At 36.2% G+C, this 26,337-nt stretch overlaps 1 protein-coding gene across 1 annotated transcript in view; it reads right to left on the reverse strand.

The window, feature by feature from the left end:
* LOC115433045 (collagen alpha-1(XXVIII) chain-like) overlaps window positions 1-26,337 on the reverse strand; it is a 74,791-nt gene that overhangs the window by 40,177 nt on the left and 8,277 nt on the right. The window contains exons 4-14 of the mRNA XM_030154241.1: window positions 24,677-24,697; window positions 24,521-24,583; window positions 22,044-22,097; window positions 21,864-21,908; window positions 20,854-20,880; window positions 20,286-20,330; window positions 18,754-18,798; window positions 12,703-12,756; window positions 9,402-9,470; window positions 9,241-9,309; window positions 8,728-8,796 (exon numbers count right to left, since the gene is read on the reverse strand). Of these exons, the coding sequence (XP_030010101.1) occupies window positions 8,728-8,796; window positions 9,241-9,309; window positions 9,402-9,470; window positions 12,703-12,756; window positions 18,754-18,798; window positions 20,286-20,330; window positions 20,854-20,880; window positions 21,864-21,908; window positions 22,044-22,097; window positions 24,521-24,583; window positions 24,677-24,697 (561 nt within the window). The remainder of the gene's footprint in view (window positions 1-8,727; window positions 8,797-9,240; window positions 9,310-9,401; window positions 9,471-12,702; window positions 12,757-18,753; window positions 18,799-20,285; window positions 20,331-20,853; window positions 20,881-21,863; window positions 21,909-22,043; window positions 22,098-24,520; window positions 24,584-24,676; window positions 24,698-26,337) is intronic.

A 26,337-nucleotide genomic window follows, 5' to 3' on the forward strand; every position in this document is an offset into this window, starting at 1 on the left:
TGTTTTTGGAATAATAACTTGGATCCATACTATCACCTATGGCTGAGTATGGAGTTAGAGGAATAGTAAAGCGACAATGTCCGACCGCTACGCTACCCCACCCCACTCCTCAACCAACAATCACAGAGCACAACCCCCCCCATTAAGTAGAAGCCACCAGCCACAAAACAGAAAAAAAGATGACGAAGAAGCTCGTTCTGAGCCACTGTAGAAACATGGGAATGTTTCTGTCCCGTTCATTATTTAAGAGCAGATTCAGCTACTTACTGCTGAAATGTCATATTTATTTCCTTTCTAATATCAATATTGATACCAGTATTGATGTGTTGCATGACTGTGGTAGTCAAATAATCAGGTTACAACTCAAAATTGTACTTTGATATCACTAAATTAATCTGAATCAATCAATTAATACTGAATCGAATCGATACTGGATCGAATCGAATCGAATCGTGATTAATCGATTCAGAACCTTATGAATCGAAATTGATTATGGAAATTGGCCATGATACCCAGCCCTAGTCATGCATTACTTTTGTAATGTGTTACTCCCAACACTGTTCATTTATACACAGCTATCAGTTGATAGCATTTGGTTTGGTTTGGTTTACTTTTATTTTGACTATCCACATTTAAAACCAAAAAACAACAAAGAAAAACAAAGAAACCAAAACAAAAACATATTCAAAGTGGATCTGGATGAAGTGCAGCTCATTTACTCCCACCCCCTTATTCCATCTTTTTCTACTGGCCACAAAGTCCCATGCCACCTCCACAATATCCTCCACAAAAAACCCAAAAAATATTACACAGATCCTTCCATTTCAACTGGGTTGTAGTCTGGACTTTGACTGAACCCTTGCAATACCTTGATGCTTTTCTTTTCCAACCATTCTGTTGTAGATTTGCTGCATGACCCAATTTCCGCCAAGCTTTAGCTGTCAGACAGATGGCCTCATATTTGACTCTATAATAAACTGGTGCACAGAGGAGTTTCTGGTTGATTAAATGGCTGCAAGGTCCAGATCCTGTGGCTATAAAACAAGCCCAAACCATCACCCCTCCCCCTCTGTGCTTGACAGGTAGTAGGAGGCGTTGGTGTTATGCTTTCACCAAATGTGGTACTGTGCATTATGGTCAAACATCTCAGTTTTGTCTTCGTTGTTATCTGTCCAAAAGAAAGAAGCAAAGGAGCCACGTAGCAAGTCTAATCCATGCCGCCATGGTCTTGTTAGAGAGATGATGCTTCTAAACAAGACTGAATAAGCCATACTCGTACAGGAGGGCTGTTAAACTCATAGTAGTTCAGGTTCCACATTCAGCCTAACATGATCTGAAGTGGGCCAGACCAGTAAAATAACAAGATATTAATGTCAATTTTTCAAAAATTTTCAGATAAATAAATGCAATTTTAACAATTTTAAGCTTCAGCTTCTCATTTACACATGTGCATTACAACTTACAGATCACAGTGGATCTACAAAGATACAAAACATTTAGTAAAGGGCAGAATATTGGTAAAATTGCACTTACTTCACTTAAGGCATTTCAGGTTGTTCATATTTGTTTGTTATTCACATTTTTTGAGAAAGGATAGTTTGTAAAATGTAAATATTTTCATGTGATGTTACTTTTCTTTACACTCTTTTACACTAAGTTGAAGAGAAAAATTTGGAGATGTCAGTATTTATAGGTTATTATCAGTGGTGTAGTCCAGGGTATATGACAGTATACGGCGGTATACGGCGGTATACGGCGTATAACTACTTATTTTTCAGTCAGCATTGCGTATACCCACTTACAAATCTCCTCGATGCGTACCCTTCAGTAGTATCTGAGTCTAATTGCTTATTTTTTCTCCTAGGATGGTGAAGCCATGACTCGCCCTACACTGCCTCTAATTGGCTAGTACTTGCTGCCGTCACTGATTAGATTGATTAACTTTAGGCATGAGGACTGAGCCAATAAGAGGCAGAGTAGGGAGGGTCACGCTAAGGAAAATATAGCTAATTAGCGCCGGCCACCTCTGGAAGCTGACTGGCAACCTCAGTGCAACCCCAGCTGATTGACAGGTCACTGCACGTCTCGTTGAAAGATGCGCAATTATTGGAAATGCAAACGAGAAAGGCAGAATAAACGTCTTTCATGTGAGTGACCCATATTGAGAGAACCTACTTTCATGGAATACATAATTCTGAGGTAAGTTTTAAGGTGGTTTCCAAATGAGGCACTCTTAAACTACTGGCCATATGACTGCACATTTAGAGAAGAGATTTCGTCTCCAATAGTTAAACTGTGTGAGTAGGCTAACGTTATGAAAGGCTAACGTTATCCAGTGTTTGCCTAATGTTGAATACATTTTACATTCATGCAGCTGCTTGTGTGACCAGTAATACCTCCAAATTGCTCCTGATCAAGTCATGATAATTTTATAATAGTGAGCAAATACTACTGATGGATTCTTGGGTAAACTAAATAGAGTAGTCTTACATGTCACTGCTTCTAAAACTGGATGTTTTTTCTGGACTACTTAAAAAAAAAAAAATTTTTTAAAAGGCAAAAATTGAGAGCATACCCACTTCTCTAGGGACCACTACACCACTGGTTATGATAGTATTTTACTGACTGATCAACTCAGGGACACTGCTACCAACTGTGGGTCCCATGAAAGGTAAACGTGGACCCTTTCACAAAATTCAGTATCCTGTCGATCTGTCGGAGCAGGGGGGTGGGGTAACATCTGACTCCCGAATTCTGTGCCTCTCTTATACAGCGGCTCTTGCACAAAATTTTGATAACTTCCAGCCTGTATCCACTGGACCCCTTCCACTGCTCTGTGGGTCCCACACAAATGTTGGGCGCCATGAATTTGTCATGTTTACCCCCCCTTATCGGCGCCCCAGGACCCACTTCAGGTTGAATTGGGCTGAATGTGGAACCTGAACTACAATGATTGTTAATGTCTTCAGTGTTAGTTTTCCACTTGGCCCGCAGGCCGTATGTTTGATTGACACCTGTGTTGTTCAGTCTTTATTCTTTCTTCATTTAACATGTTCACTGACACCTGTAGAGTCTGATATTTGACTGTTTTGCAATTTTTCAGAACATTGTATGATCTAATGTTTAAATAAATTGCAGTGACATCCACTCCTGAGAACATTACCAACTGTTGTGAATATTTTCAATTTGTGAATACTCTCGCACTGTAGAAAGACTGACTGGTTTAGAGGTGGACTTCGAACCCTTCCTAGACTGATGGGCAGCAGCAGTTGGGTATTTAAGCTCATTGCTGATGTCTTTTCTTGGTCTGAATGCCAAGACCAGTAAACTGCAACAACATCTGCTTTTATAGAGGTGGTCACACTTGTTAATGATCAATAAAGCAATAACATTGGCTTCGGGGCACCTCGCGCCTGCTTATTCTCTTAATTCCTATGGTAGTAAGACTGTAATGAAATTCCACTGTGTCATTATGTATTCACCAGAAGTTATGCTAAAATGAACGAACAGTGAATGACTATTGTATTGTTCTACACAGGGGTTTGGATTTAAATGGTTTTAGAACCATATAATAAATCATAGAATATAAAGTGGGTGTACTTTCTTTTTCCAGTGCCTTATTTCTATGAAAAAATGGTAATTTTGCTTTTAAGGATAACTTGTCAGTCAATGCAGAAAACTGGATATTCAATAAGAATCCCACTAGATAATCCCACAAGAATCAATTTTATTCCATTATATCTGAGCCCTGGACATTTAAAATCAATTAAATTCTGCAGTATAGAGCACAAATCAGACATTCTTTTTCTTGTCTTGCTTCCCTGTCTCTATAAACTGCTGTATCTGCAGAGGTTGCCTTTTTCACAATCTTGTGCCTCCCTGAAAGCGCTGCTCAATAAAACTTTTATGTGGGAGTTTTCCACAGTATTCCTCCAAATGACACATGTAACACACAAAGAAAGTGAAAACTGGCTGTGATAAAAAAGCAGTAAAAAAGTGGACCGGTAGTAGTGGCGTCTGTGGCCTGAGGCGACTTGAAATGTGCATACTGATAGTTTCTACAAATCTTACAGTGCTGGGATGCTTTTAACTTTTTTTCAAGAATGTATTGATTTTTCGTCCTTTTTTTGCACTAAAAAACCATAATGGATAAAATGAATAGAGGTATTTTACTTACAATGTGTCCAGGGGGGATATTTGAGTATTTTAAAAACAGAAAAAGCAGGAGTAGTAATGGAGAGAGGGATTAGAGCAGTAATCCAAGTTGACAGTAAGCACAATGAGAAGAGTGCAGCATAATGTTTGGGTGTACATGACTCTGCTGAGAAGTCATTTTTTCCCCTTGAGATATTTTCCATCTCACAAAGTCATTCAAGGACAACATAAATACAGTGGCCGTTTCAGAAGGACATTGATTAAAACAGTACTACCGCATTTGCATTTCAGCAATTTGGATTCGATTTACCGTCAAATGAGTCTTTCATCTCTATTTTTGGCACACAATCTGAGGTGCTAATGATGTGGAAAAAGGCTAATATTGCTGTCGAGTGCTTGTGAATCTGGATCTTGTCGAGGCTTGTCATAAGAAGAACGCTGCCTTGGAACAAGAACACCATCTGTGAGTCCGCGGTCAAAACGTGTACCCTCGAGGCCCAACGATTTGAGCTACACCTCATCCTGTTCACTGTGGAAACTCATCGTCACCATCTCAGAGGAAAATGTTGACAAATGATAAATTAGATAAAGATCCAGGGAGATGGGGAAGAAAATTCACTTGAATTTTGGCTAAAAGTGTTGTCTGATGTAATGCTGCCCTGTTGGTGTTGTAAAATAGCAAAAAAGTGATGATATTACCCATTACTGAAAGACATTCCATTGGTTAAATCACGCCCTATTGAGCTGCCTGGGGTCATCAAAATGACAGGGGGGTTTTTGGTCTAGTTTTACAGGTGAAACTTTAAAAGGTATGACTTTAGAAACTGTTAAGAGTTGATTAAGTGAGAAGGCTGTTAATTTTCAAAGCAGCATTCTCTTTCTTTCTCTCTCTATATATAGGTGCTTCTATGCAACTGGGTACATTTTGGTACCTGGCACTTTGCCAGCTTTTTAGACCCAATGATAAAACAGAAATTTAGACATATTTCCCCCCAGGATGTACCTAATGATGACCTCAGATAAATGCAAAATATATACTCTTGGTCTGAGCCATCCCAAAATTAATGAATTTTCAATAAAATATTGGGGCCAAAAATAGGACCAAAATTGGGACAAGAAAAACTATCTAGGTGTTAGTGTATTTTATCTAGAAAACATGGCTTAAAATGGTCTTATATAGCTCTATAAATAAAGACAATGTGTTAAATTTGATGATCCTAGTGTTTTTTTAATCCAGACACCTGAGTTTCTCATGAATCCTCAGTCTTATTCCAGGTTTTGTATGTAACCCATTGTGTCCACATGTGTTACATGCAGAACCTGCCCAGTTAAATACATATAAATCGAAAATGATTTTGCAACAGTGGTCATTTTTGTGAAACAATCTGCCTCGAATAATTAGTTCAATTCCCAAAATGTACCTGTGAGAGAATAGAGGTATTCAAAAAATTGTAGCGTGTAATTTTCATGTCCTTTTGACTGTGTTACATGCAACTTTTAGTATTAAATATAATGTAAAATAATATAAAAATGTGTCTTATCTTCGCCCCCATGTCCTGTTTTTAGGTACCAGTTTCATAGAAGTACCGATATATATATATATATATATATATATATATATATATATATATATATATATATATATATATATATATATATATATATATAGTATGTATATTCTCACCATTCCATTTATCTGTAGCTCTCTTCTTTAAACACACTTTAATAATTACTGAATCTTCAAGCTTTAATTTTAATTAATTTTCAGGAATTCATTTGATTGTACAAACTATAGATATTGTATTTTTTTGGCATTCTATTTGGCAGCACAGATAAATTGGTTCATGCAAATGTAGATGTCATTGTTGTAAGCTTTTTCTGCATGCATGTTTATGCATGTGTTATGATGGTATGTTCTTTAAACGAAGAAAATTTGGCGATAATGACATTTTAGTGAGGGAAAGCTAAACCACATCAAAAAAAAAAAAAAAAAAAAAGAAAACCGATATCAAAGCTGTGAAGATGTTTTATTTCAGCAGAAATCTAATTAAAGTTTCATACAGCATATAGGACCTTTTCCTTACTATTTTCCTCTGTCACTTATCTGGGGGAGCGGAAAACGCGTTAAATATGATCCTGTTTTAAAAATTGCAATGCATTTCCTTAACCATGAAAACCTCATCCACATTTTCATGCTACAAATACTTTCTAACTGGACTTAAAAATAAATAAATAAAAAGCATTACAACAGCTGCAGCTCATTCAGAAAATGCTGCTCAAGGTTTAAGCAGAACAAGAACAAAATAAATCACTCCTGTTCTACAGTCTTTACAAATGCTTCCAATTCGTTACAGAATAGACCATAAAGTACTGCTACAAGTTTTCAAATTTATTGGTTTGGGCCCAAAATACAGGAGATATGTTTAAAGAACTTACAGTAGCTCACTATATCATAATCAAACACTGTATATTACTGATACAGTGTTGATTTTATGGAAACAAGTACCCATATTGGGATTACTTTTGTTATGATTTGGCACTATATGAATAAAATTTGACTGACAGGTTAAAAGCATGTAGTTCAGGAAAACTAAGGGGTGAAACCAACCACATCAGCTAACAGTGTAGGAACATATACATATACATGCACTGATGTAACTGCAGCTACTTAACCTTTTAGCATTCTGAATGTATGATTTATTTAAAATTTTCATAAAAATTCAACCGTTTGCTCAATAAAAAATTTCAAAATGTGCTGATAGAATAGACCTTGTGCCTTCCATACACATCTGAGCATGCTCAGTGCATCCCTCACCGCTGCCTGTGGAATGGGGGGCAAAATACAGAGCAGTGAGTGAGACCGACTCACTATAAAAATAGACAGTTTAGACATTTTTTTATACGGTTTTACTTGTGATTTTTTGTTTTTACTGCTGTTTGTAATGTTGTGGGGATTTTTCTTTCTTTCTTTCTTTTTTTTTTGAAATTGTGTTTTTACCGAATTTTGACCATGTAACTGTTTTTTGGAGTTCAAGGTTCAGGTGCCAAAAAGCAGCTGGACTGATTTAGAAAAAAAACAAAACTACTGGGCCAAAATGCAAATACTTGTTCTTGTTCAGTGTGTTCCAGTTCACAGTTCATGTTCAACATCCTAAATCTCTTATTGATGTACATTTTGCATGGCTTATTTAGTAAAAACCTGTAAAACTTCAATTCCTCTCTTTGTTCTTTTCTATTATTCCACCCTGTTTTGACCCTAAAACACACAGCAAAGCAAAACAACTGAAGAAAAAGAACACAAGCACATACTCATTGCAGCTTTTATGACACTTGTACAGACGCAAATTCCAAGCAGCACGTTTCATAGAATAATGTCTCATGGGTTGAAGGGTTAATAACTGTGTTTGTGTCTGTGTTTCATAACAGAAATGCCAAAGTCTTGAAATATTTCAACACGTTACTTACAGCTACCTGAGGTTATTAGAAGGCTAGCTGACATTCTATTTACATTAACTGAATGTCAATTAATGCTAAATGCTTGAATGCTAAATGCTAAATTACAGCAGTTAATGGAACTGAGCACAGATGAACTTCATACGATCCTCTTAAAGCCTTGTTAGTGCAACTCCTTAAAAACAGTGACACTAGAGCTGCTTGTCAGGAAGAAAAAAACAGGTTTTGTTCATTTGTATGTTAATTTCTGCTGTAAAGTTGAACATTTTAACATGTGGATCTATGGGGACTGACTTGCTTTTGGAGCCAGCTCCTAGTGGACGTTAATGTCATTACAGTTTTTGTTACATCTAAATTGGCGTCACATTTCAGACACTTCACTTTTGCCTCTTGATCGCAATATTCTGAATTGTAACCCTTTCATAATACTATTCCACTGATGTATTTTGTCGATAGACAGCAATAATAATGAATGAAGTTAGATTAGATTAGATTAGATTAGATTAGATTAGATTAGATCTACTGTTTTTGCGACAGGCCTCTCTCTACTGTATTGTATTTTGTCAATACAAAGCACTGATAATGAATGAAGTTAGATTAGATTAAATCTGATCTAATCTATTCTACTGTTGTATTTTGTCAACACACAGCATTAATAATGAATGGAGTAACAACAAAAGGAAAGAAAATGTGTGTTAAAAAGTGACTTCATGAGCATCTTTATTTTTTGTGTTGTATGTGTGTGTCATCTTGAGTCAACACAGACGCACAAAAACCATCATTCATTGTTCATTGCATTTCCCTTTGTGTCATGTCTCTAGGTGACCTGTATGTTCTCACGCATTATCTCTACCGCTTCTGCTCATGTTTTGTCCTCTGTAGGGGATGATCAATGACCACATGCACAGGATAAAATAACCAGAGCCACGCCGCAGTGCTACATGTAAATTTATGGAGCCGTGCAGGTCAGTGAATAGGTGAATGGGCGAACCTGAGGTGAGTGCATGAAAAAGGGATCACGGCGGTTCAAAGCTTTCAACTTGCTTCAGTGCGCAAGTCTCTCGAGAAAAGCCTTCAATTCTGAGACATTAAGGACGTATAGTACAAACACTAACTCACCTTCGGTCCGGGGAGACCTTCTCCTGACGGGCCCCTCTCTCCTTGTACTCCCTGTGGCCCTTGAGGTCCCTTAATAAAATAGGAAGTGATGATAACAAATGTTCATTCATCAATCATCAATGTACGTCTATCAGCTTTTGAAAATGTGTATAGAATAGAATAGAATAGAATAGAATAGAATAGAATAGAATAGAATAGAATAGAATAGAATATCCTTGATTGTCATTGTGTGTTCAATGAATTTAGGAGTATGAATATGCGTAAAAAAAAAAACAATATGTCACAAAATAAGAATAAAATTTTAAAAAACAGAATATAAAATTTAACAGAAGTAAAGTTAGAATAGAACTAGAAGTAAAATGAAATAACATACTCAGTACATCTATTTTATTATAATTATTGTGTATTATAAGTATTAGTTTTATATGGCCTCCCATAAAACAGGGTGTCTTTTCTTTGTATGTATATACTTGCATATGTAGTAAACATATACTTGAATTGACTTGTACCCACCGGTGGTCCAGGTTCACCCAGTCCTGGTGGACCCGGAGGCCCTAGTTGCCCCTGGAAACCAACATCACCCTACGTAGACATGTGCACAAACAGGTCAGACACAGGGTGGAAATTACACTATCATTATTTATTTTCCAAAACAATGAGTTGGTAGACTTCACCTTGGGTCCCTGTAGGCCGATCCCTGTTTCACCCTGAATTCCAGGTGGCCCAGGAAGTCCCCGTTCACCCTATAAAAATCAGACAGAGACAGACATGTAAGTACATACATACATACCAACAGACAGATCCACGACAAGCCACACACATAGTAGTGGAGGAGGTAAAATATCCACACCGCACTACAATACAATTTAAGCCTTACTTAAGTTTGTAGTATCAGCTAAATGTCATTATTGTGCAGTAAATTCATGTTTATGTTACATTTTACAGCCATACACATCTAAGGTTGCATTCATTTCAACTCCTTCATAAACTGTTTACACCAATTCATCATATTTTACAAGATCATCATGTCTGCAGCAACATGTGTCTCTCAACGTCAACTTTGTCCAAGAAAAATAGGCCTGTCTTCAGCTTTGCAACCATGCATTTTCCTGCTAGTCTAAGAGGGTTTTTAAGAGTTTATTTAGCTTAAGCGAGAGGAGATATTTAAAGACAACCCATTATCACTTAATGCTTCAATTTACCACAAATTAAAGCTGTATTCAAACCTTAAGTAAAAGTATTTAAGTATTTTCATTAAATTGCAAAGCATGAAAAGTAAAGTAGTAAATTCATTGTTCAGTGTTTTTTGACTCATATTACATGTTGTTGCAGTCATGATGTAGCAGAACAAACAACTAACACTTGCAGTAATATAGTAGTATTTACCACTGATATGTAGTAAAGTATAAATTCATGTGTATGTTGCAATTTGCTCCCATACACATTTAAAATTGCATTCATTTCAACTACTTTGTGAACTGCTTACACCAATTCATTATATTTTACAAGATAATCATCATGTCTGCAGCAACATGTGTCTCTCAAAGTCAACTGTGTACAAGAAAAACGGGCGTGTTTTCAGCTTTGCAACCATGCATTTTCCCTGCAAATCGACAAGAGTTTTAAAGAGTTTATTTAGCCAAAAGTCAACCCATAAAAAAATGGTTAATCCTTCAATTCACCACAAATTAAAACTGTATTTAAACCTTAAGTATTTTCATCAAAGTGTAAAACATGAAATGTAAAGGATACATACTACATTTAGCTGCACTCACTCGCAAACAGAAAATGATTTAATGCTGTCAGATGTATGTAGCAGAATAAACAACTAACACTTGCATTAATATAGTAATATTTACTGCTGATGTATAGTAAATAATATATATTATTGTAAGTATAAATTCATGTTTATGTTGCAATCTGCTCCCATACACATTTAAAGTTGCATCCATTTCAACTACTATATAAACGGTTTACACCAACTCATCATATTTTACAAGATAACCATGTCTGCAGCAACATGTGTCTCTCAAAGTCAACTTTGTACAAGAAAAAGAGGCCTGTTTACTGCTTTCCTGCTAATCTAAGAGAGTTTTAAAGAGTTTATTTAGCTTAAGAAGGATGACATATTTAGTCAACCCATAGAGGAACACTTAATCTTTCAATTTAGCACAAATCACAGCTGTATTCAAATCTTAAGTAAAGGTATTTAACTATTTTCATCAAAATATAAAGCATGAAATGTAAAGTGTACATACATATTACATTTTGCTGCAGTCACTTGTAATTGGAAAAGAATCTAATGCTGTCAGATGTATGTAGCAGAATAAACAACTAATACTTGTAGATATTACAGCTAATATAAAATAAAGTATAAATTCATATGTATGTTGCAATTTGCTCTCATACACATTTAAAGTTGCATTCATTTCAACTCCTTCATAAATTATTTACACCAATTCATCATATTTTACAGATCAACTTTGTACAAGAAAAACAGGCCTGTTTTCAGCTTTGCAACCATGCGTTTTCCTGCAAATTTACAAGGGTTTTAATAAGTTTATTTAGCCTTCAGTCAACCCATAAAGGAACAGTTTATCCTTCAGTTCACCACATTTTAAAGTTGTATTCAAATGTTAAGTAAAAGTATTTAGGTGTTTTCATTAAAATGTAAAGCCTGAAGTGTAAAGTATACGTACTGTACATATTACATTTTCCTGCAGTCAGTTGTAATTGGAAAATAATTTAATGCTGCAGAATAAACGACTAATACTTGCAGTAATATAGTAATATTACTGCTGATAAAGTAGAGGTAGAAAATTAAATCTAAGGTCTACATCATTTTTACATGATGAAACTCTGATCAAGCTTGTTCCATTTATGTAACATATTCTCTCCTCTAATATTCTGTTATTTTAAAAAGGGGTTTTACCCTATACTTCAGCAGTTCAGGAAAATTCTTTCAGTCAAGACTTTATTGGTAAAGAACACCATTATTCACCCCGGAGCTGTAAATCACACTCAGGAGGGCACACAAGAGGTGTAAAGAGGGCGTGGAAATCTTAGGAGGTGCATTTTTTTTTTTTTACTTTCCTCTGCCTGCCCTTTCATACAAGTCAGGACAATGTCTAAAGCCAGACATTAGTCTGCCGTTCAGGTGATGTAGGATGACAGCTAGACGATCAACATGAACATTCTTCCAAAATAATTAAGGAGCGAACACTCATGGGGGAGTGTGGGCTCATGGCGGAATTGGCAGCTATAACATGAGAGTAAAAAGCAGGAACAGACAAATAAGCTGACAAGGTAATAACAGATGAGGTGCTTTATGGGGTGTCCAACGTTCCAGTGGTGATGGATCATAACTCATAAACCGTGATATGTGGACGTGTGTGAATGTTCGGCCATCCCGTCAGTGTATCAGATTGTGAGGCTACTTGATATTTGTATTGTTATTTATGTCTGTGATATATCGATCTAATCTAAATGCATTTTAAATGTCAACTACGTGAGTGTAATCTTAGCGCTAGAAAAATCCAACACCTCCATATGTCACACGTACTGTATATTTGACTTTCACAGAAGCACATTTCATTTTTCATTTTTCACCTCTTCTCATATAACAAGGTCATTTCTTCCTTTGTGCTGATGAATCCACTGACCTCGATGCACTTAGATACAACCATGAAAGGGATTTAACTTGAACCAGACTAAATACAGTGGAAAAAAAAAACATTTTATGCATTCAACCATCCAAAACCCCCAGTGTTTTCCAGGTATGCATCTGGTTTTGTGACTCTGGGTCACCTTTGAAGGTGAGGGGCTGGTTTCTTGGCACAAAGTGAATTCACTCGAGCATAAAGGCTGCACTAGAGGGTTCAATTTACTTTTTTCTTCTTTGCTTTTTGTGTTCCAGTGCTTCCCAGAGGCTTTTCACATATCAAGCAGTCATAGTCAAAGCTGAGAAATACTTACTTTTTTCCCCATTGGACCTTCAGGGCCGATATCACCATGTGGACCAGGCAAACCCTAAGATGTGAATAAACATTGCGTTATTTCAAAGACTGCAAAGGAGAAGTGTATTGTTTATTATTAAGGCTCAGGCAGATACATTAGATCAGTGGCTTTCAGCTGATCTGACTTTGGGACCCACTATCACAACTAAATGACAAACCAAATTGATAACAGTTAAACTTCTCAAATTTATTTAACTCTTCGAAACCTGATGTGTCATCGCTGACACACCCTGCGTATATGCAGTTAGAATGGTAGATAAAATGGTAGATAAAAACATGTCTGATGTAGTTGTCATACCTGAGTTTAGCCATGATTTGAATAGAAACTTGTGTATCTTCTTTCATGCTGTGAAATAACTGGTGTTAATTACAATGCATTACTGCCACCTACTGTTGGGAAGTGTGAGCGGACGGCGCTCAGCTCCATAAAAAACAAGTGCAGCCAGGCACATCAAACTCCGCCCCTTGCACATATTGTAGCTTATTTTGGTATCGATCCAGCTGATGTCATCATGTCTATTCATGTGGTGATGTCAGCATATTAATGGCCTCTGTATATGTGCCAAGTTTGAAGTAGATTGAAATAAAATTGATGATTTCATAGACATTTGAAATTTCACCCATTATAAGTAAATGGGAGAAAAAGAGATAATAAAAATTCATAAAAAATTTTTACTTTGACCTACTTTTCCCAAAATGTAACTTCATCTATTCTGGGTCACTGGCAATCTATACACCCAATTTGGTATGAATTCAACAAATAGATTAAATAAATAAATAAATAAAATTATTTTATGTTGAGAGAAGGAGAAGTGGAGCTTCCTGGTCCATGGTCAAGACACAGAGGGAGTGAACCGATAAGAACTAAAGGACAGAAGGCCTCTCTGTGTCTCTTATCCTCACACACGAACTTTCCAAGGATTCACATAACACACATGCAAGCTCCCCCCGCCCATCCTGTCTGCCCACATCCTCTTTCTTTCCTCCTGCCCCCCACACTCCCACCAAATTCACTGAAAGTTTCATCACATGACCACGTGTACTGTGTTTACAATGTATGTCTTATATTTGTGCTTGCATCATCCTCTCTGTTCTTTCACTGTAATTTTCGAAGAAGGGGGTCTGTGGCGGCGCACTAGGTTTCTCGATGCCCTACATCGATCTTAATTTTCGATTGATGTGCTGTACATTGTACTGTGCTGTCAAATGACAATAAAAGCTATAGAGGGTATGCACGTGACGTCACGGCTAGCGGAAGTCACCACAATTACACCTACTGAGTGGCAGAAAGAGGGAGATGAGTAGCGGCTTTGGCTTGAATACTGTGAAAACTTTAGAACAATCTAAAAAATGGGGAAGAGCTGTGGTGCCATTGTGCCACAAATAGGTTTAAAAAGCACTCGGAGCTATGGTTTTAGCAGCTACCTAAAGCCAAAGACAAAAGAAGCAGATAGATCGCTGCAATTCATAGAAATAACTGGAATCCAGGCATTGAAACCTAGGGCTGCTCGATTATAGAAAAAAAAAAAAATCACGATTATTTTAGCAATAATTGAAATCACGATTATTAAAAACGATTATTTGTTAACCTTAAAGTTGTTTATTTTTTCTTGCAAAACAATGTAAAATATGCTCTTTAAACATAAATAAAGCTTTTAACCACTAAAACAAAGTATTTTCACTTTTGTACGAAACAAAAAAAATCTTTGAAATCAAATAAGTGTACTGTAAATTCAAGTATGTTTCCTTTTGTAAACAAATAGTGCACTGGAATTAAACTGCTATAGACTTGCCATAGAACTGTAGCAATAAAAAAAATAAAAAACTCACGTAAAGTGCAAATTATAAATTCAAGTATGTTCAATGTAGTATGAAACATAGTAAATTCAGTGGCGTGCTGTGAGGTTTCAGTTAAAGCCTTCTGTATACATCAGCCATCTACAGGGTGTCCTATAAGTCTCCATACATAGGAGACATACAGGGGTTGGACAAAATAATGGAAACACCTAACACTGTGGCATCATAGAAGGTGTTTCCATTATTTTGTCCAACCCCTGTAATACATATGGTTCTAACATGTATTTCTTTATATTTTTTCTTTATAGTTCTTCAGCAGTGGAGGACACGCATTGAAATGTGTTCCCGACAAAATGGCAGTCATATAGAGCATATTATATAAATAAAAATGGTTTATGTCAAGAAACATTTATTTTTCCTATGTATGGAGACTTATGGGACACCCTGTAGAATACGTACGTTAGGGTTATACGGGTTAGGGTTAGGTTAATACGGGAGTTGCAGCGTAAAGAGATTCGGAGACTGAAGATTGCATTGCGGACGAAGTTGTTTTTATGCGTTTTAGTTTTTCATAAGATAAAGAATATGATAAAGGTGGTGGTGGTTAAACTTTAGATGGTTCAAAGGTTTGTTGTGTTAGCGGTCGGTGCGGACACAACTACGAAACACTTTTTGCACGTGATGTGTTTTTGCTCTTCGTCTTCTTCATCAACCCCAAAGTGATTCCATACAATTGAATCTGACTTGCCTTTTTTGTTTACCAAGCACTTCTGCTGTGATTCTCCTGCCATTTTTCCAGACCGCTAGGTACAACCTTCCTCTTGGGGTTGACCTGCCGGCTAGCTGGCAGCAGTAGCTTAGAGGGGGGCGGGGCAGAGCAGCTCATGGTAGCTTGCGTGCGCGTGAATTAAAACAACTCAAAATTAATAATCGTTTTTTCTCGATTACATAATTTTTGTAATCGTTGCGTGTAATAATCGAAATCATAATTGAATTTCGATTAATTGCACAGCCCTATTGAAACCTGGATTTGTGGTTGCCATTTCGTGTCAGGGAACCTTAATCTATGCTGTATTCTTGTGTAAAATCATACCTTAAATTACATATCGTTTTGACTAACGTTCCTTCTTAGTAAAGCTTGATGTTAGCATCTGTCATTTCGTTCTATATTTCATAACTGAAACGTTTTTGTCTTCAATTGTGTGATTATGAACCTTGTGCTCTACAGGATTTGTGAACTACCTTAAACTGAGGCTAACCTAGTTTTCCAAATAAGGGGGTATTCTAGCACAAAGCTGTTGTAGCTGTGTTGTATCATGTATTTGATGTTAACTATATTTAAATATCCAAAGTGCCAGTAGATCATACACTCACTTGGGTCAATACTAAGGGTTCAACTCCAGTAAATCAGTAGTGAACTGTGAGCACTACTGCTGGGCCTTTACCTTGGCAATCACCAAGAAAATACGTCTGCACTGACAGAAAACCTCAAAACAATAGTATATTGAACTGAAAGCACTCACCAGCTGTAATCCTCTAATTAACCATGACGAGGATGTCAACAACTCTTTGGCTTTTGTATGCTTTCAGCCTTTGCATTGTGTATTTTCCCGGCGTTGAAATCAGGTACATATAAATGTAAGGATACGTGATTTCCAGCCACATATCAATGTTCGTAGACCACTTGTTGTTTGGTAGCTTGTATGGATCCATGTCCAGTCCATCTGTCTTTAATTTCATGTTATATTCCACATTTTTCCCAGTCTCGCTATAGTTGCTGCTGTGCTCCACCATGTTGAGCCGGTTTGTTTTTGCCACTCAGTCTGACTTAGAGGGGCGTGGCCCAGGGGGAAAGTGACGTATGTGCATTCCCTCTATTCTATTCTATTCTGTGGAGCTCCATTATCATGGCATCGCCCATTTAACAATTAAACAAAGTTCTCGTGTCTGCTTAAGGTTAAGGTCCACCACAGTGCACACAAAATGATCCTTCTTCGCACAACTGTTCACAACAGAAAACACAAAACATCTTCTTTATCTCTACAAGTAGACAGTTGTCCTTCTTGTGCTACCGTTACTCAGCTGTTTGAGTTGAAAAGGAGTCTACCTGCAGTAACTGGTGATGCCATGATAGTGGAGCTCCAAAGGAAGCTCCACTTCTCCTCCTCTCAATATAAAATAATTTTAAAACTTCTTGTAGTTAATATTCACCAAAATAATATTAAATGCCAGGCAGCTGAACAATTCAAACCCGTAATCACACAACTGCTTACTCACACTAGTAGTTCACAAATTTGCAAAGTCAATTTTTCGCGTTAGCATTAGCTTAGCAACGACCCTTCACTCCGTGCACACAAGGGCCATTTACCAGTGAAAACTAACACCTGCCATACCGTAACCTTAACCATTTAACACCCAGACCTAACCTTAAGCTGACACGGGAGCCTTATTTAATCATTTAACCACTTTGCAAACTATATTAATGTCAGTATTTTTAAAATAACTTTATTTTTGGCGCACCTACCTCCACTTCCGGTGGGTTACTTCCTTAGCATTAGCCACATTAGCTGAAGGCCGTAAAAAATTTTCAGCCTATGCTTTTATTTTTTGTGGTGGCCTTAATTTTAAAGCAAGAGACCTTCGGGTAAACAGCGCTCCCCTTAATTAAAAAGGTGGACGATGCTTTTTTTTTTCTTCTTCTTCTTTTTTTTTTGATGAACCTTATTTAAGAAGTGAAGGGTTTTTCTTTTTTAAGCATATGAAGTTTTATATTTTGAAACACTCTTCTTTTTTTTATAAATGTATAATTTTTGATGCTGCTCAATTTTATTTAGAGACACTTTTTTGTAGAAGTCTATTTTTAAGGAGATATTTTATTTCTAAAAGAAATCATACACGTTTTATTTATTTGTACAAATAATTTTTTATTAAAAGTTTTTTTTTTTTTTTTTTTTTTTTTTCAGGAGATAGTTTTTTTTCCATGCAACTATATTTTTATTTAAGGGGTACATTTATTTTTTTCAAACACTTCTCTTTAAATAAATTATAGTCCCTTTTGTTTCTTATAGTAGATAATTTTTTGGGCTGTTGCACCTCTGGGTCACTGCACAATATAGATGCAATAATCAGATGGTTTTAAATTGTTCATTAAAAAAAACTTTAAAATGAGACAAAAGCATAAAAAGGCAAAACAAGAAAAAAAAATCATAAAAGACAAAACAAGATTAGAATGTACAATAAAAGAGGAAACTAAATGGTAACATAAAATAATGGAACAGGATACTTTAAAGACAGATATGAAACCAGATGAAAATATTAAAAAGATGAAAAATATTGTAAAAGGGGAAACAAAACAAAAGCAATGCAAAAGGCAACAAGAAGATATGTAAAAAGACAAAAAATGACTGACAAAATATGATGAAAATATAAAGAAATAAGATGAAAATGTGGAAGAAAATGGAAATATGTCAAGATAAAGAAAAGGAAAAGAGAATTAAAACAAAAATGAACAAAAGGTGGCACAAAAAGAAAACACGAAAGATAAAAGAAGAAAATATGACAAAAGAAGATACAAGATGAAAACATCGCGAAAGGTGAAACAGCATGAGAATGATATAAGATGACAAACAGAAGACAGAACAAAAAAAAGAAAAACTTGAAACAAGACAAAACCCTACAAAAGACAGAACTGGATGAAAATGAGACAAAATATGATGAAAACAAAGAAACAAGAAGAAAACATGATAAAATATGAAAAAAATGAAACTTGTAAAAAAAAAAAAAAAAAAAGGACAAACAAAACAAAATGGAAATAAAAGATAAAGAAGAAAACATGAGACAAAGTAAGAAAATGTGAAATAAAATGAAACAAGATGAACACATTGTAAAAGGTAAAACAATATGAAAATGATATAAAACAACACAAGAGGAAAAAGTTGTCAAAGATGAAACAAGAAGAACACATAAGACAAAATGTGACAAAAACACAAAAGATGGAAAAAATATGGAGCTGTGAAAGACAATGAAAATCTGATACATAATGAAATAGGATGAAAACAAAATGAAAGCCATGCAAAAGACAAAACAAGAAGAAAAGACTGTAAAAGTCAACAGTTGAGGTTATACGATATTGTTTGATTTTACAACATAAACTGGATAAATCCTATAACAGATACTGATCCGTTCCGTTATCAAAAAGCAGAGAATACTTTACCTGAAGTCCACGGTTTCCTCTTGGTCCAACAGTCCCCTCAGGACCCTGTAAAAGAGGAGTAAAGTGCTATTAAAGTGGTCCTGATTCTTATGGTGGCAAATAAAAATAAATGAAACGGATGCATTTTGTGAGTCTCATACAGTATATGGATAAAGGTATTAGGACATGATGAATTCAGGTGTTTCTTTTCTAACAGGGGTCTGGGATACAAAACAATAATGACAAATATAATAATATAGTTTTTTATTGTGATAAATATCATTGCATTGCATTGGTTAGTTTGGTTTAAATTGTTATCTTTGCTTCAGAAATGCCTCAGAGATGGTTTTTACTTAATTTCTCTCAACATTTTTTTTTTTTTATCCATGACTATGATTTTAAATGTTCTACCTCTAAATTTCTAAAATAATGTCCGTGCTCTGACTGTAAATAATAATTTTCTACCACAACTAACCATCTATTTTCTTCACATTTCACTTAGGAAGAAAAATCTCCCATTAAACTTTAAGGAAATATTAATGTTTATAAACTATATGAACAAAAATGTTGGGACACATCATGGCTATAGCTGTAAGATGTTCTGTTCATGCTGATTTGAAATATAAACATCAATATTTACAACACTGGTCAACAACAAATTTATTGTTTAAGCTTTTTGAGCTGATTTAGGATAATTTTGGTGTGCTGAATCCAAAATCACATTAATTTTGCTCAATCAGGTCAACTTTCTGAACTTTGCTACATATTGGCTTTTTAACATTTTTGCTTACATTTATGGGCATTTTCACATCATATGATACAAAATTCTTTCATATTTCTTGCAATAAACGAGTTCTGAAGATTTTACTTTTGCCAATTTATGATTAATGTTTTTTTTTAATATTACAGGTGAATGAAATGGCTTCGACTAGAAGATCTTGCAAAAATAAGCCTGACGTATTCTGCTACATCTGCGGTGAATACACCATTGTACCTACCAGGAATCAAGTCACAAGTTTCATGAAGTGAGCTTACCGATCTTATTTTGGTGTTAATTATTATATTTTGTGAGAAGATCAAATTTTTCAAAATCAAATTAGCAAAAAAACCTGACCTGATTGAGAAAAACAGATGTCATTTTTGGATTTAGTGGTGCAAAATGGTCCTAATTCAGTTGAAAATACCTAGACAACTTGCAAAAAACATTTTTTTGTAACCCAGTGTAATCAATATAATATTTATCCCAGTATAAAACTACATTATTATATTTGTCATTATGGTTTTGTATCCCAGACCCCTGTTAGAAAAGAAACAACTGAATTCAACATGTCCCAATACTTTTGTCCTTATAGTGTATGACATATAGGCAGTTATGCTAGGAGGCTAACGATATATGAATTTACAAAACCATTCTGTCATTTTCAAGTCAGTGAGTCATGTTTTACACTCATGAATACACACTAATATGGTCTTGTTTTCATTGTCTTGGCTGCATCATTAGGTAAAACTAAAGACAATTGAAATACAAAATAAAACATTTCAAGACAACATACTCTGTCTCCCTTGATTCCAGGTACGCCACATTCTCCTCTCTCTCCCTGTAAAAACAAAAACAGTGTGAGTGATAAAGTTTAATGTAACAGATAACAAAAGCCACTTCTCCTTAACAGGGTTTCTGCAGGTTTGGACAAGGTTAATTTGAGACTTTTAAGCCCCTTCTAGATCATTATGAATATAGTTTAATGATGATAATTATGATATTTTCCTTGCGCAAGACACTGCACACATAGTTAAGGCCTGCAGAAACACATCTCAACACCATTTTGCTGTGAGAACTTGAAAGTTTTTGTTTAAATATTACTTTTTATAGTTTGCAGCACCTAAAATAATCCAGAACTTTGCTATTTTATACTTACAAAAGCAGGTAAACAAGAAATATTTTCAGACAACCTTGACATTTACCACAGATAAATAAAGGCAGACTAAAATGCCATGATATTTGCAAAGATTTCTCAATCCATGCTAGTATTCACATGACTTTATCATGGCTGCAAAAAGAAATAAAACCTCTGGCTGTTGGAGTTTGGGAACCTACACTTTGGTGAATCACACAAACAGTACCTTCTCTCCTTTGTATCCCGACTTCCCCTGTGTGTACAAAACAATCTTGTTAAATCAGGGTGAAAAATAACCAAAACACTGCCACACACACACACACACACACACACACACACACACACACACACACACACGCAACATAACAAGAGTTCTTTGTACAGTATTTCATTTAGAAAGAGATGCTGCTGTGTCTTTAAATAATATGCCTTTCTATTTCCATTTAATATTTTTTGACACATCTTCGAGGTAACTTTATATATATGTGTGTGTGTGTGTGTGTGTGTGTATTCACAGCTGATGACTGTTTCTATATGGTTTGAATTCTTGCGTAGGTGAATTTGTCCATTGTTATTCCAAATAAGATCATTTTCTGATGGTGAGGTATCATGTAAACAGGATGTTGTTATTCTCAATTAGGCCTTTTTCTGAATGACGCCTTTTTTGATTGAGAAATGCAGGCTAATATATTCTAGTTTTACGAGGATTCTTTGGAAGTGTATATAGCACAGTCAGAAAAAAGAATTTAATTTGCATGTTTTATTGCATGTTACAATGCACAGCCCCCGTTTACAGGCAGCTGGAGAAGAAACAAAGACTTCTGAAAGAATAAAACAGGGAGGCTGACTTCACAGTGGAAAACTCTGAAAAATTTTTTTAATGGGATATGCATGGCTGTGTATGAATGTATGCATATTCCTTTTTATTAGTGGAAGCATTTTATGGAGCTATTTATTTCTCAGATTAATTTCAAAAACCACGATATTTTGTGCATGTAAAAATTGTTATTTTAAAGTACCATTAAGGTAAAAAAAACAAAAAACAATTCATAAATAAATTAACATTTACTGGCATTATAACAGTACTTTTTTAGTCTGTACAATACTTGGTAATAAAACAAGGCAATGCTTTTAACTGTGGATGGACATCACAGGTTTTTTGGGGGTTTTTTTCAGATTTTTTATTATTTCTCCAGTTTTTTCCAGTGAGGACATTAAAGGAAACCCTCAGCTCACCTCTGCTCCTTCTCGGCCAGGGAGACCACTGAGCCCACTCTCACCCTGAAGGAAAGACAAGTTTCATCAACTTGCACAAAGCAGCAAAGCCGTGTACCACGACAGGAACACACTGCCTGTATGAGGTGTTTTTTTGTGAATTTTAGAAAATGAATTCATTAAATGAGGAAAGGGGAGCACCTTCTGTCCTTTAAGCCCGGGGCTTCCGTCTTCGCCAGGACGTCCCTTCTTGCCCTGTAGCGAAAAGGCTGAGAGTTTGCATTGCATAATGGGTAAAGACAGCTGTGTGTGAGTGTCCGTGACTCAGACGGGATCTTAACTGAGCATGTGTTCAACTCTTGTGTCTGTTTTCATGCTCATGTGTGCATGTTCTTTATCTGTCAAGCATCTCTCTGTCTGCTCACACTCTATCATGGCGTAACTGCCGTCAGTGATGTGAAACAGCTTTTGTTCAGAGCATTAGGTTTAAAGGCCGTAATTACTCTGTTCTCATCCTGTGAAAATACATCAAAGCGAAACCACTGTGTCTAATTGTGTCTGACCTTCTCTGAGTAATAACGGAGGGTTTACATGACAACATGGGCCAAGTCGTGCGAGGAACATCTTAACTTCTGAGCGTGTGTCCTCAGACAATCCCAAATGGGTGAATTCTTCAAACAGACATGATTCTACTGATTTCCCATGTAAATATCTGTTTAGGCCTGTTCTCAATAAACTCCAAGAGGAATGTGAGGTATTCTCTTTACTCTCACTGCTGCAGGGATGTAAAGCTCGTCAAAACCGCACAATTTACTAAAACCCCCTAAAACCCTGCAATTATGAAGCCTGTTAAGATTAAGGAAGCCTTTGTCAGCTGTGTAGTCATCTACACAGCGTCAAATGGAGATTGTTTTTGGACAACTATCTTTTGGCCACAACAAGAGGTTTTTAGGATGCACATGTAGAATAAATGTGATGTTAGTGATGAATTAGAAATGAAGGAATTTACTTAAGTAAAAGTATAAAACACAGCAGGTAATGGTCTAGCTTGAGAACTCCTACACAAGTAAAAGTGCAAAAATATTATCAGTTAAATGCAGATCAAGTATAATATATAAGGACGAGTTTGGTCCCTTATTGTCCCTTGCATTTGTGTAAATGCCAAAAATGTGATAAAAAGACTATATCGTAAAAAGTTTTCATGCTTGGATGAAAGATTAACGGGAACAGATTTAGAACCGAAATAGAATTAGACAGATAAATAAATTAGATTCATTTGATTAATAAATTTGATAGAAACAGCAAGTAATCACTGTCATGTATGAAAAGCTGCAAAAACAAATGTTAGAAAAACTGTGGACGAGCTGGAAACATTATATGATTCAGATCAGTGGTTTGGCTCAAGGGACAAAAGTTAGAGCCAGCATGAGGTTTTGGATAAATTTAAGCTTCCTTTTACATCTATCAGCTCCTCAATCACCAACTTAAGGTTGTCTAACATTATCTGACTGGGATGGGAATCTGAACTTACAGTCTGCCATGAATGATCAGGCATAGAAGAACTTAGACCCTTTCATTCCAATCAAATGGAGTCACTATCAAGAGGAGAATTTTAGATGATCCATCCCTAGAATGAGCTTTTACCATCAGGCAGAAGATACAGAGTCTCGAAATGTAGACTCAAATGTTCAAAAAACTCAATGCTTCCCTTTTCTATCATCCTCCTGATAAGAGTCTGTTATAGACAATTAAGACTATGTGCAATACAAGCTGCTAAATCCTATGAGAGAACATCAGGAGGGTCTGAGCAATACAACGATTTATGCAACATGAGACTGTGAGTGCAATGTAATTTATGCTTATTTACTCCAGTGCACTAGTTTTTATTTATTGAGTGTAAGATTGATCAATTGTTTGCTAGATTCTCTTTATTGACTGTTAGCTTTGTCTGTGGTTTGTTAGCTTATCTTTATTGATGAGTAGCTGTGTCTATTGATTGTGAGCTTTTACTCCACAGTTGTAGCTTTATTCATTGTAAGACATGCAGCACTAAACTATCTTACTTACAGGATATCATATTGAACCAATTTTCTGAAACAATTTGGTTACAGTTGGCGAGATATTTGGATGGAAACCTGCCTACTGTTAGAGCAACATGTACTGGAGGTGGATGTTGAAGTACTTTATGTCCAGTTTTATTTACAGGGACACCGAATGAATCCCATTAATATAGGAGAAGAAAGAAGACAAAACAATTCCACCAACACACAAATGTGTTTTCACTTTGTGGATTTTTCCCCTGATCTTTAGTGAAATATTGCATAATTCCAGCAATTATTGAAAAGAAACCATGTGAGAAGTTTAGAGGGAAAATCACTTTTTGGTTAGAGTTGTTAACAACTCACATCTGACATCTGCTTTTATAAGACATCAGAAGCCAGAAAGAATGGAAACAACTGCTTGTGTTGTATTTTTATAACTTGATATACTATCCGTTGTGTAAAAGTGCAATATTTAAAACATGACTGAATGCAAATATATAAACGAACATACTCAGATGAAGTAGAAATACCTCAGAATAAGTGCAGTGAAAGTTACCTTCATCTTGTTTTTGAAAATACGTCATGTGAAGAAGATGTGATGCTGTATAAAACAAAGACTTTGCAGAAAATACTCACAGCAGGGCCACTGGGTCCCCTCTCCCCCTTCTCACATGCACACTTGCTCTGGGCTAAGGGACACTGAACACATTGAAGGAAGTGAGAGATTCAGACGAATCATTCAGGGACACATATCAAAAAACATGAGATGGAGACCGCAGTCTTGTGACTTACCCCTTCATCTGCCAGATTTGACTGTGGAACGAAAAACACAAGAATGTCAACATGCTGTTACATTTGTTCCATATGGCTCATGTTAATTTATACATTGCTTGCCCCTGGCAGAAATTCAAGAGACGCAAGCAAACAGCCTCATTGTGTAAAAGATCCAAATGTTATATCATACAATTCTGCTAGAATCCCACAAACCTGCAGCTCACACAGCCAATTAAACAGCTTCTCCGCTGGATATAGCTGGGTTTGTCACATGGCCTTCAACCTCCTCCACCTGATTCACTCTCCTAACAGGCATTCCCATCTTCTCAGAGCCCTACTTTTCACCCCCTCATGCTGCTGCACATGAAAGCTGACCACATTCTCTATACAAGGGGGACTGGTCATATTTCCACTGAGACTAAACACAAACCACATGCATTTTTCAAGAATAGTATCTCCAGTCCCACAGAGGATGTTTCCGCAGTTGGGAGGAAAGGGCAGACTATCTGTCTGATATTAGGTAATATGACAATGCAGCTGAATAGTGAGATACAGGAACAGTAAAGATAAAAGGGTGGTTCTCAGCTGGGACATGCTTATGACATACAGATGCTGTATGTGCGTACATGGCCATGAGATGAAAGTCTGAGTTCCTGAATGCCAGCAGAATGCAAGCTGTCAGGTTACATGCACTCAGAGTCTGCTTAACCCTTAACCCCTAATGTGTCTAGGGTGCTCATTCTGTATGTTTGATTTATTTTAAATATTCATAAAAATTCAACCATTTGCTCAATAAGTAATATTTTAAAACGTGCTGATTGAATAGACCTTGTTCTTTCCATAGACATCTGAGCATGCTCTGTGCACACCCCCGCCACCTGTGTAATTGGGGGGGGGGGGGGTCACAGAGCAGCAAGTGAGACTGACTCACTGTAAAAATAGACAGTTTGGGCTTTTTTTCATTGTTGTTTCTTGTTTTTACTGTTGTTTGCAGTGTTGTGGGGATTTCTTTTTTTTTTCTTTTTTTTCTTTTTTTTTTACTGTGTTTCTACAGAGTTTGGACTGTGTAAATGCTTTTTGGAGTTCAACCAGGTGCCAAAAAGCAGCTGAACTGATTTAGAAAAAAAGAGCCCCAAAACAAAATCTACTGGGCCAAAATTCAAATATTTACATATTACATTCTGAGTGCCTTATTTAGTAAAAACCTGTCAAACTTCAATTCCTCTCTTTGTTTTTTTCTATTATTCCACCCTATTTTAACCCTAAAACCCACAATAAAGCAAAGCCACTGAAGAAAAGGAACAAAGCACATACTCATAGCAGCTTTTATGACACGGAAACAGATTTGCAGCAGCACATTTACTTGAAATAATGTCTCAGGAGTTAAAGGGTTCATGTGCCCAGTGCTACATCCATAAAGTTTTTCTTTATCATATTTAGATGTGTACCACCTGTGTCAACATCAAGTGGTGTTTGAGGAGCTGGTTGAATGATGTAGCGTGCATACATGCGTTTGGTCGGTTCCTGCTCTCGCTGCACCCACTCTTCCCACAAAGAGCCTTAATGTGGAGCATATGTTATAGTCTGGTTGAGTCCACAGGATGTTGCTGTGCAGCACATGTTCTAATTAACTCACTGGAAATGCATCAGTGGTTTATGAAAGTAACCCCAATCACTGA

Source organism: Sphaeramia orbicularis, chromosome 2 (assembly GCF_902148855.1).
Source record: "Sphaeramia orbicularis chromosome 2, fSphaOr1.1, whole genome shotgun sequence".
NCBI lineage: Eukaryota > Metazoa > Chordata > Actinopteri > Kurtiformes > Apogonidae > Sphaeramia > Sphaeramia orbicularis.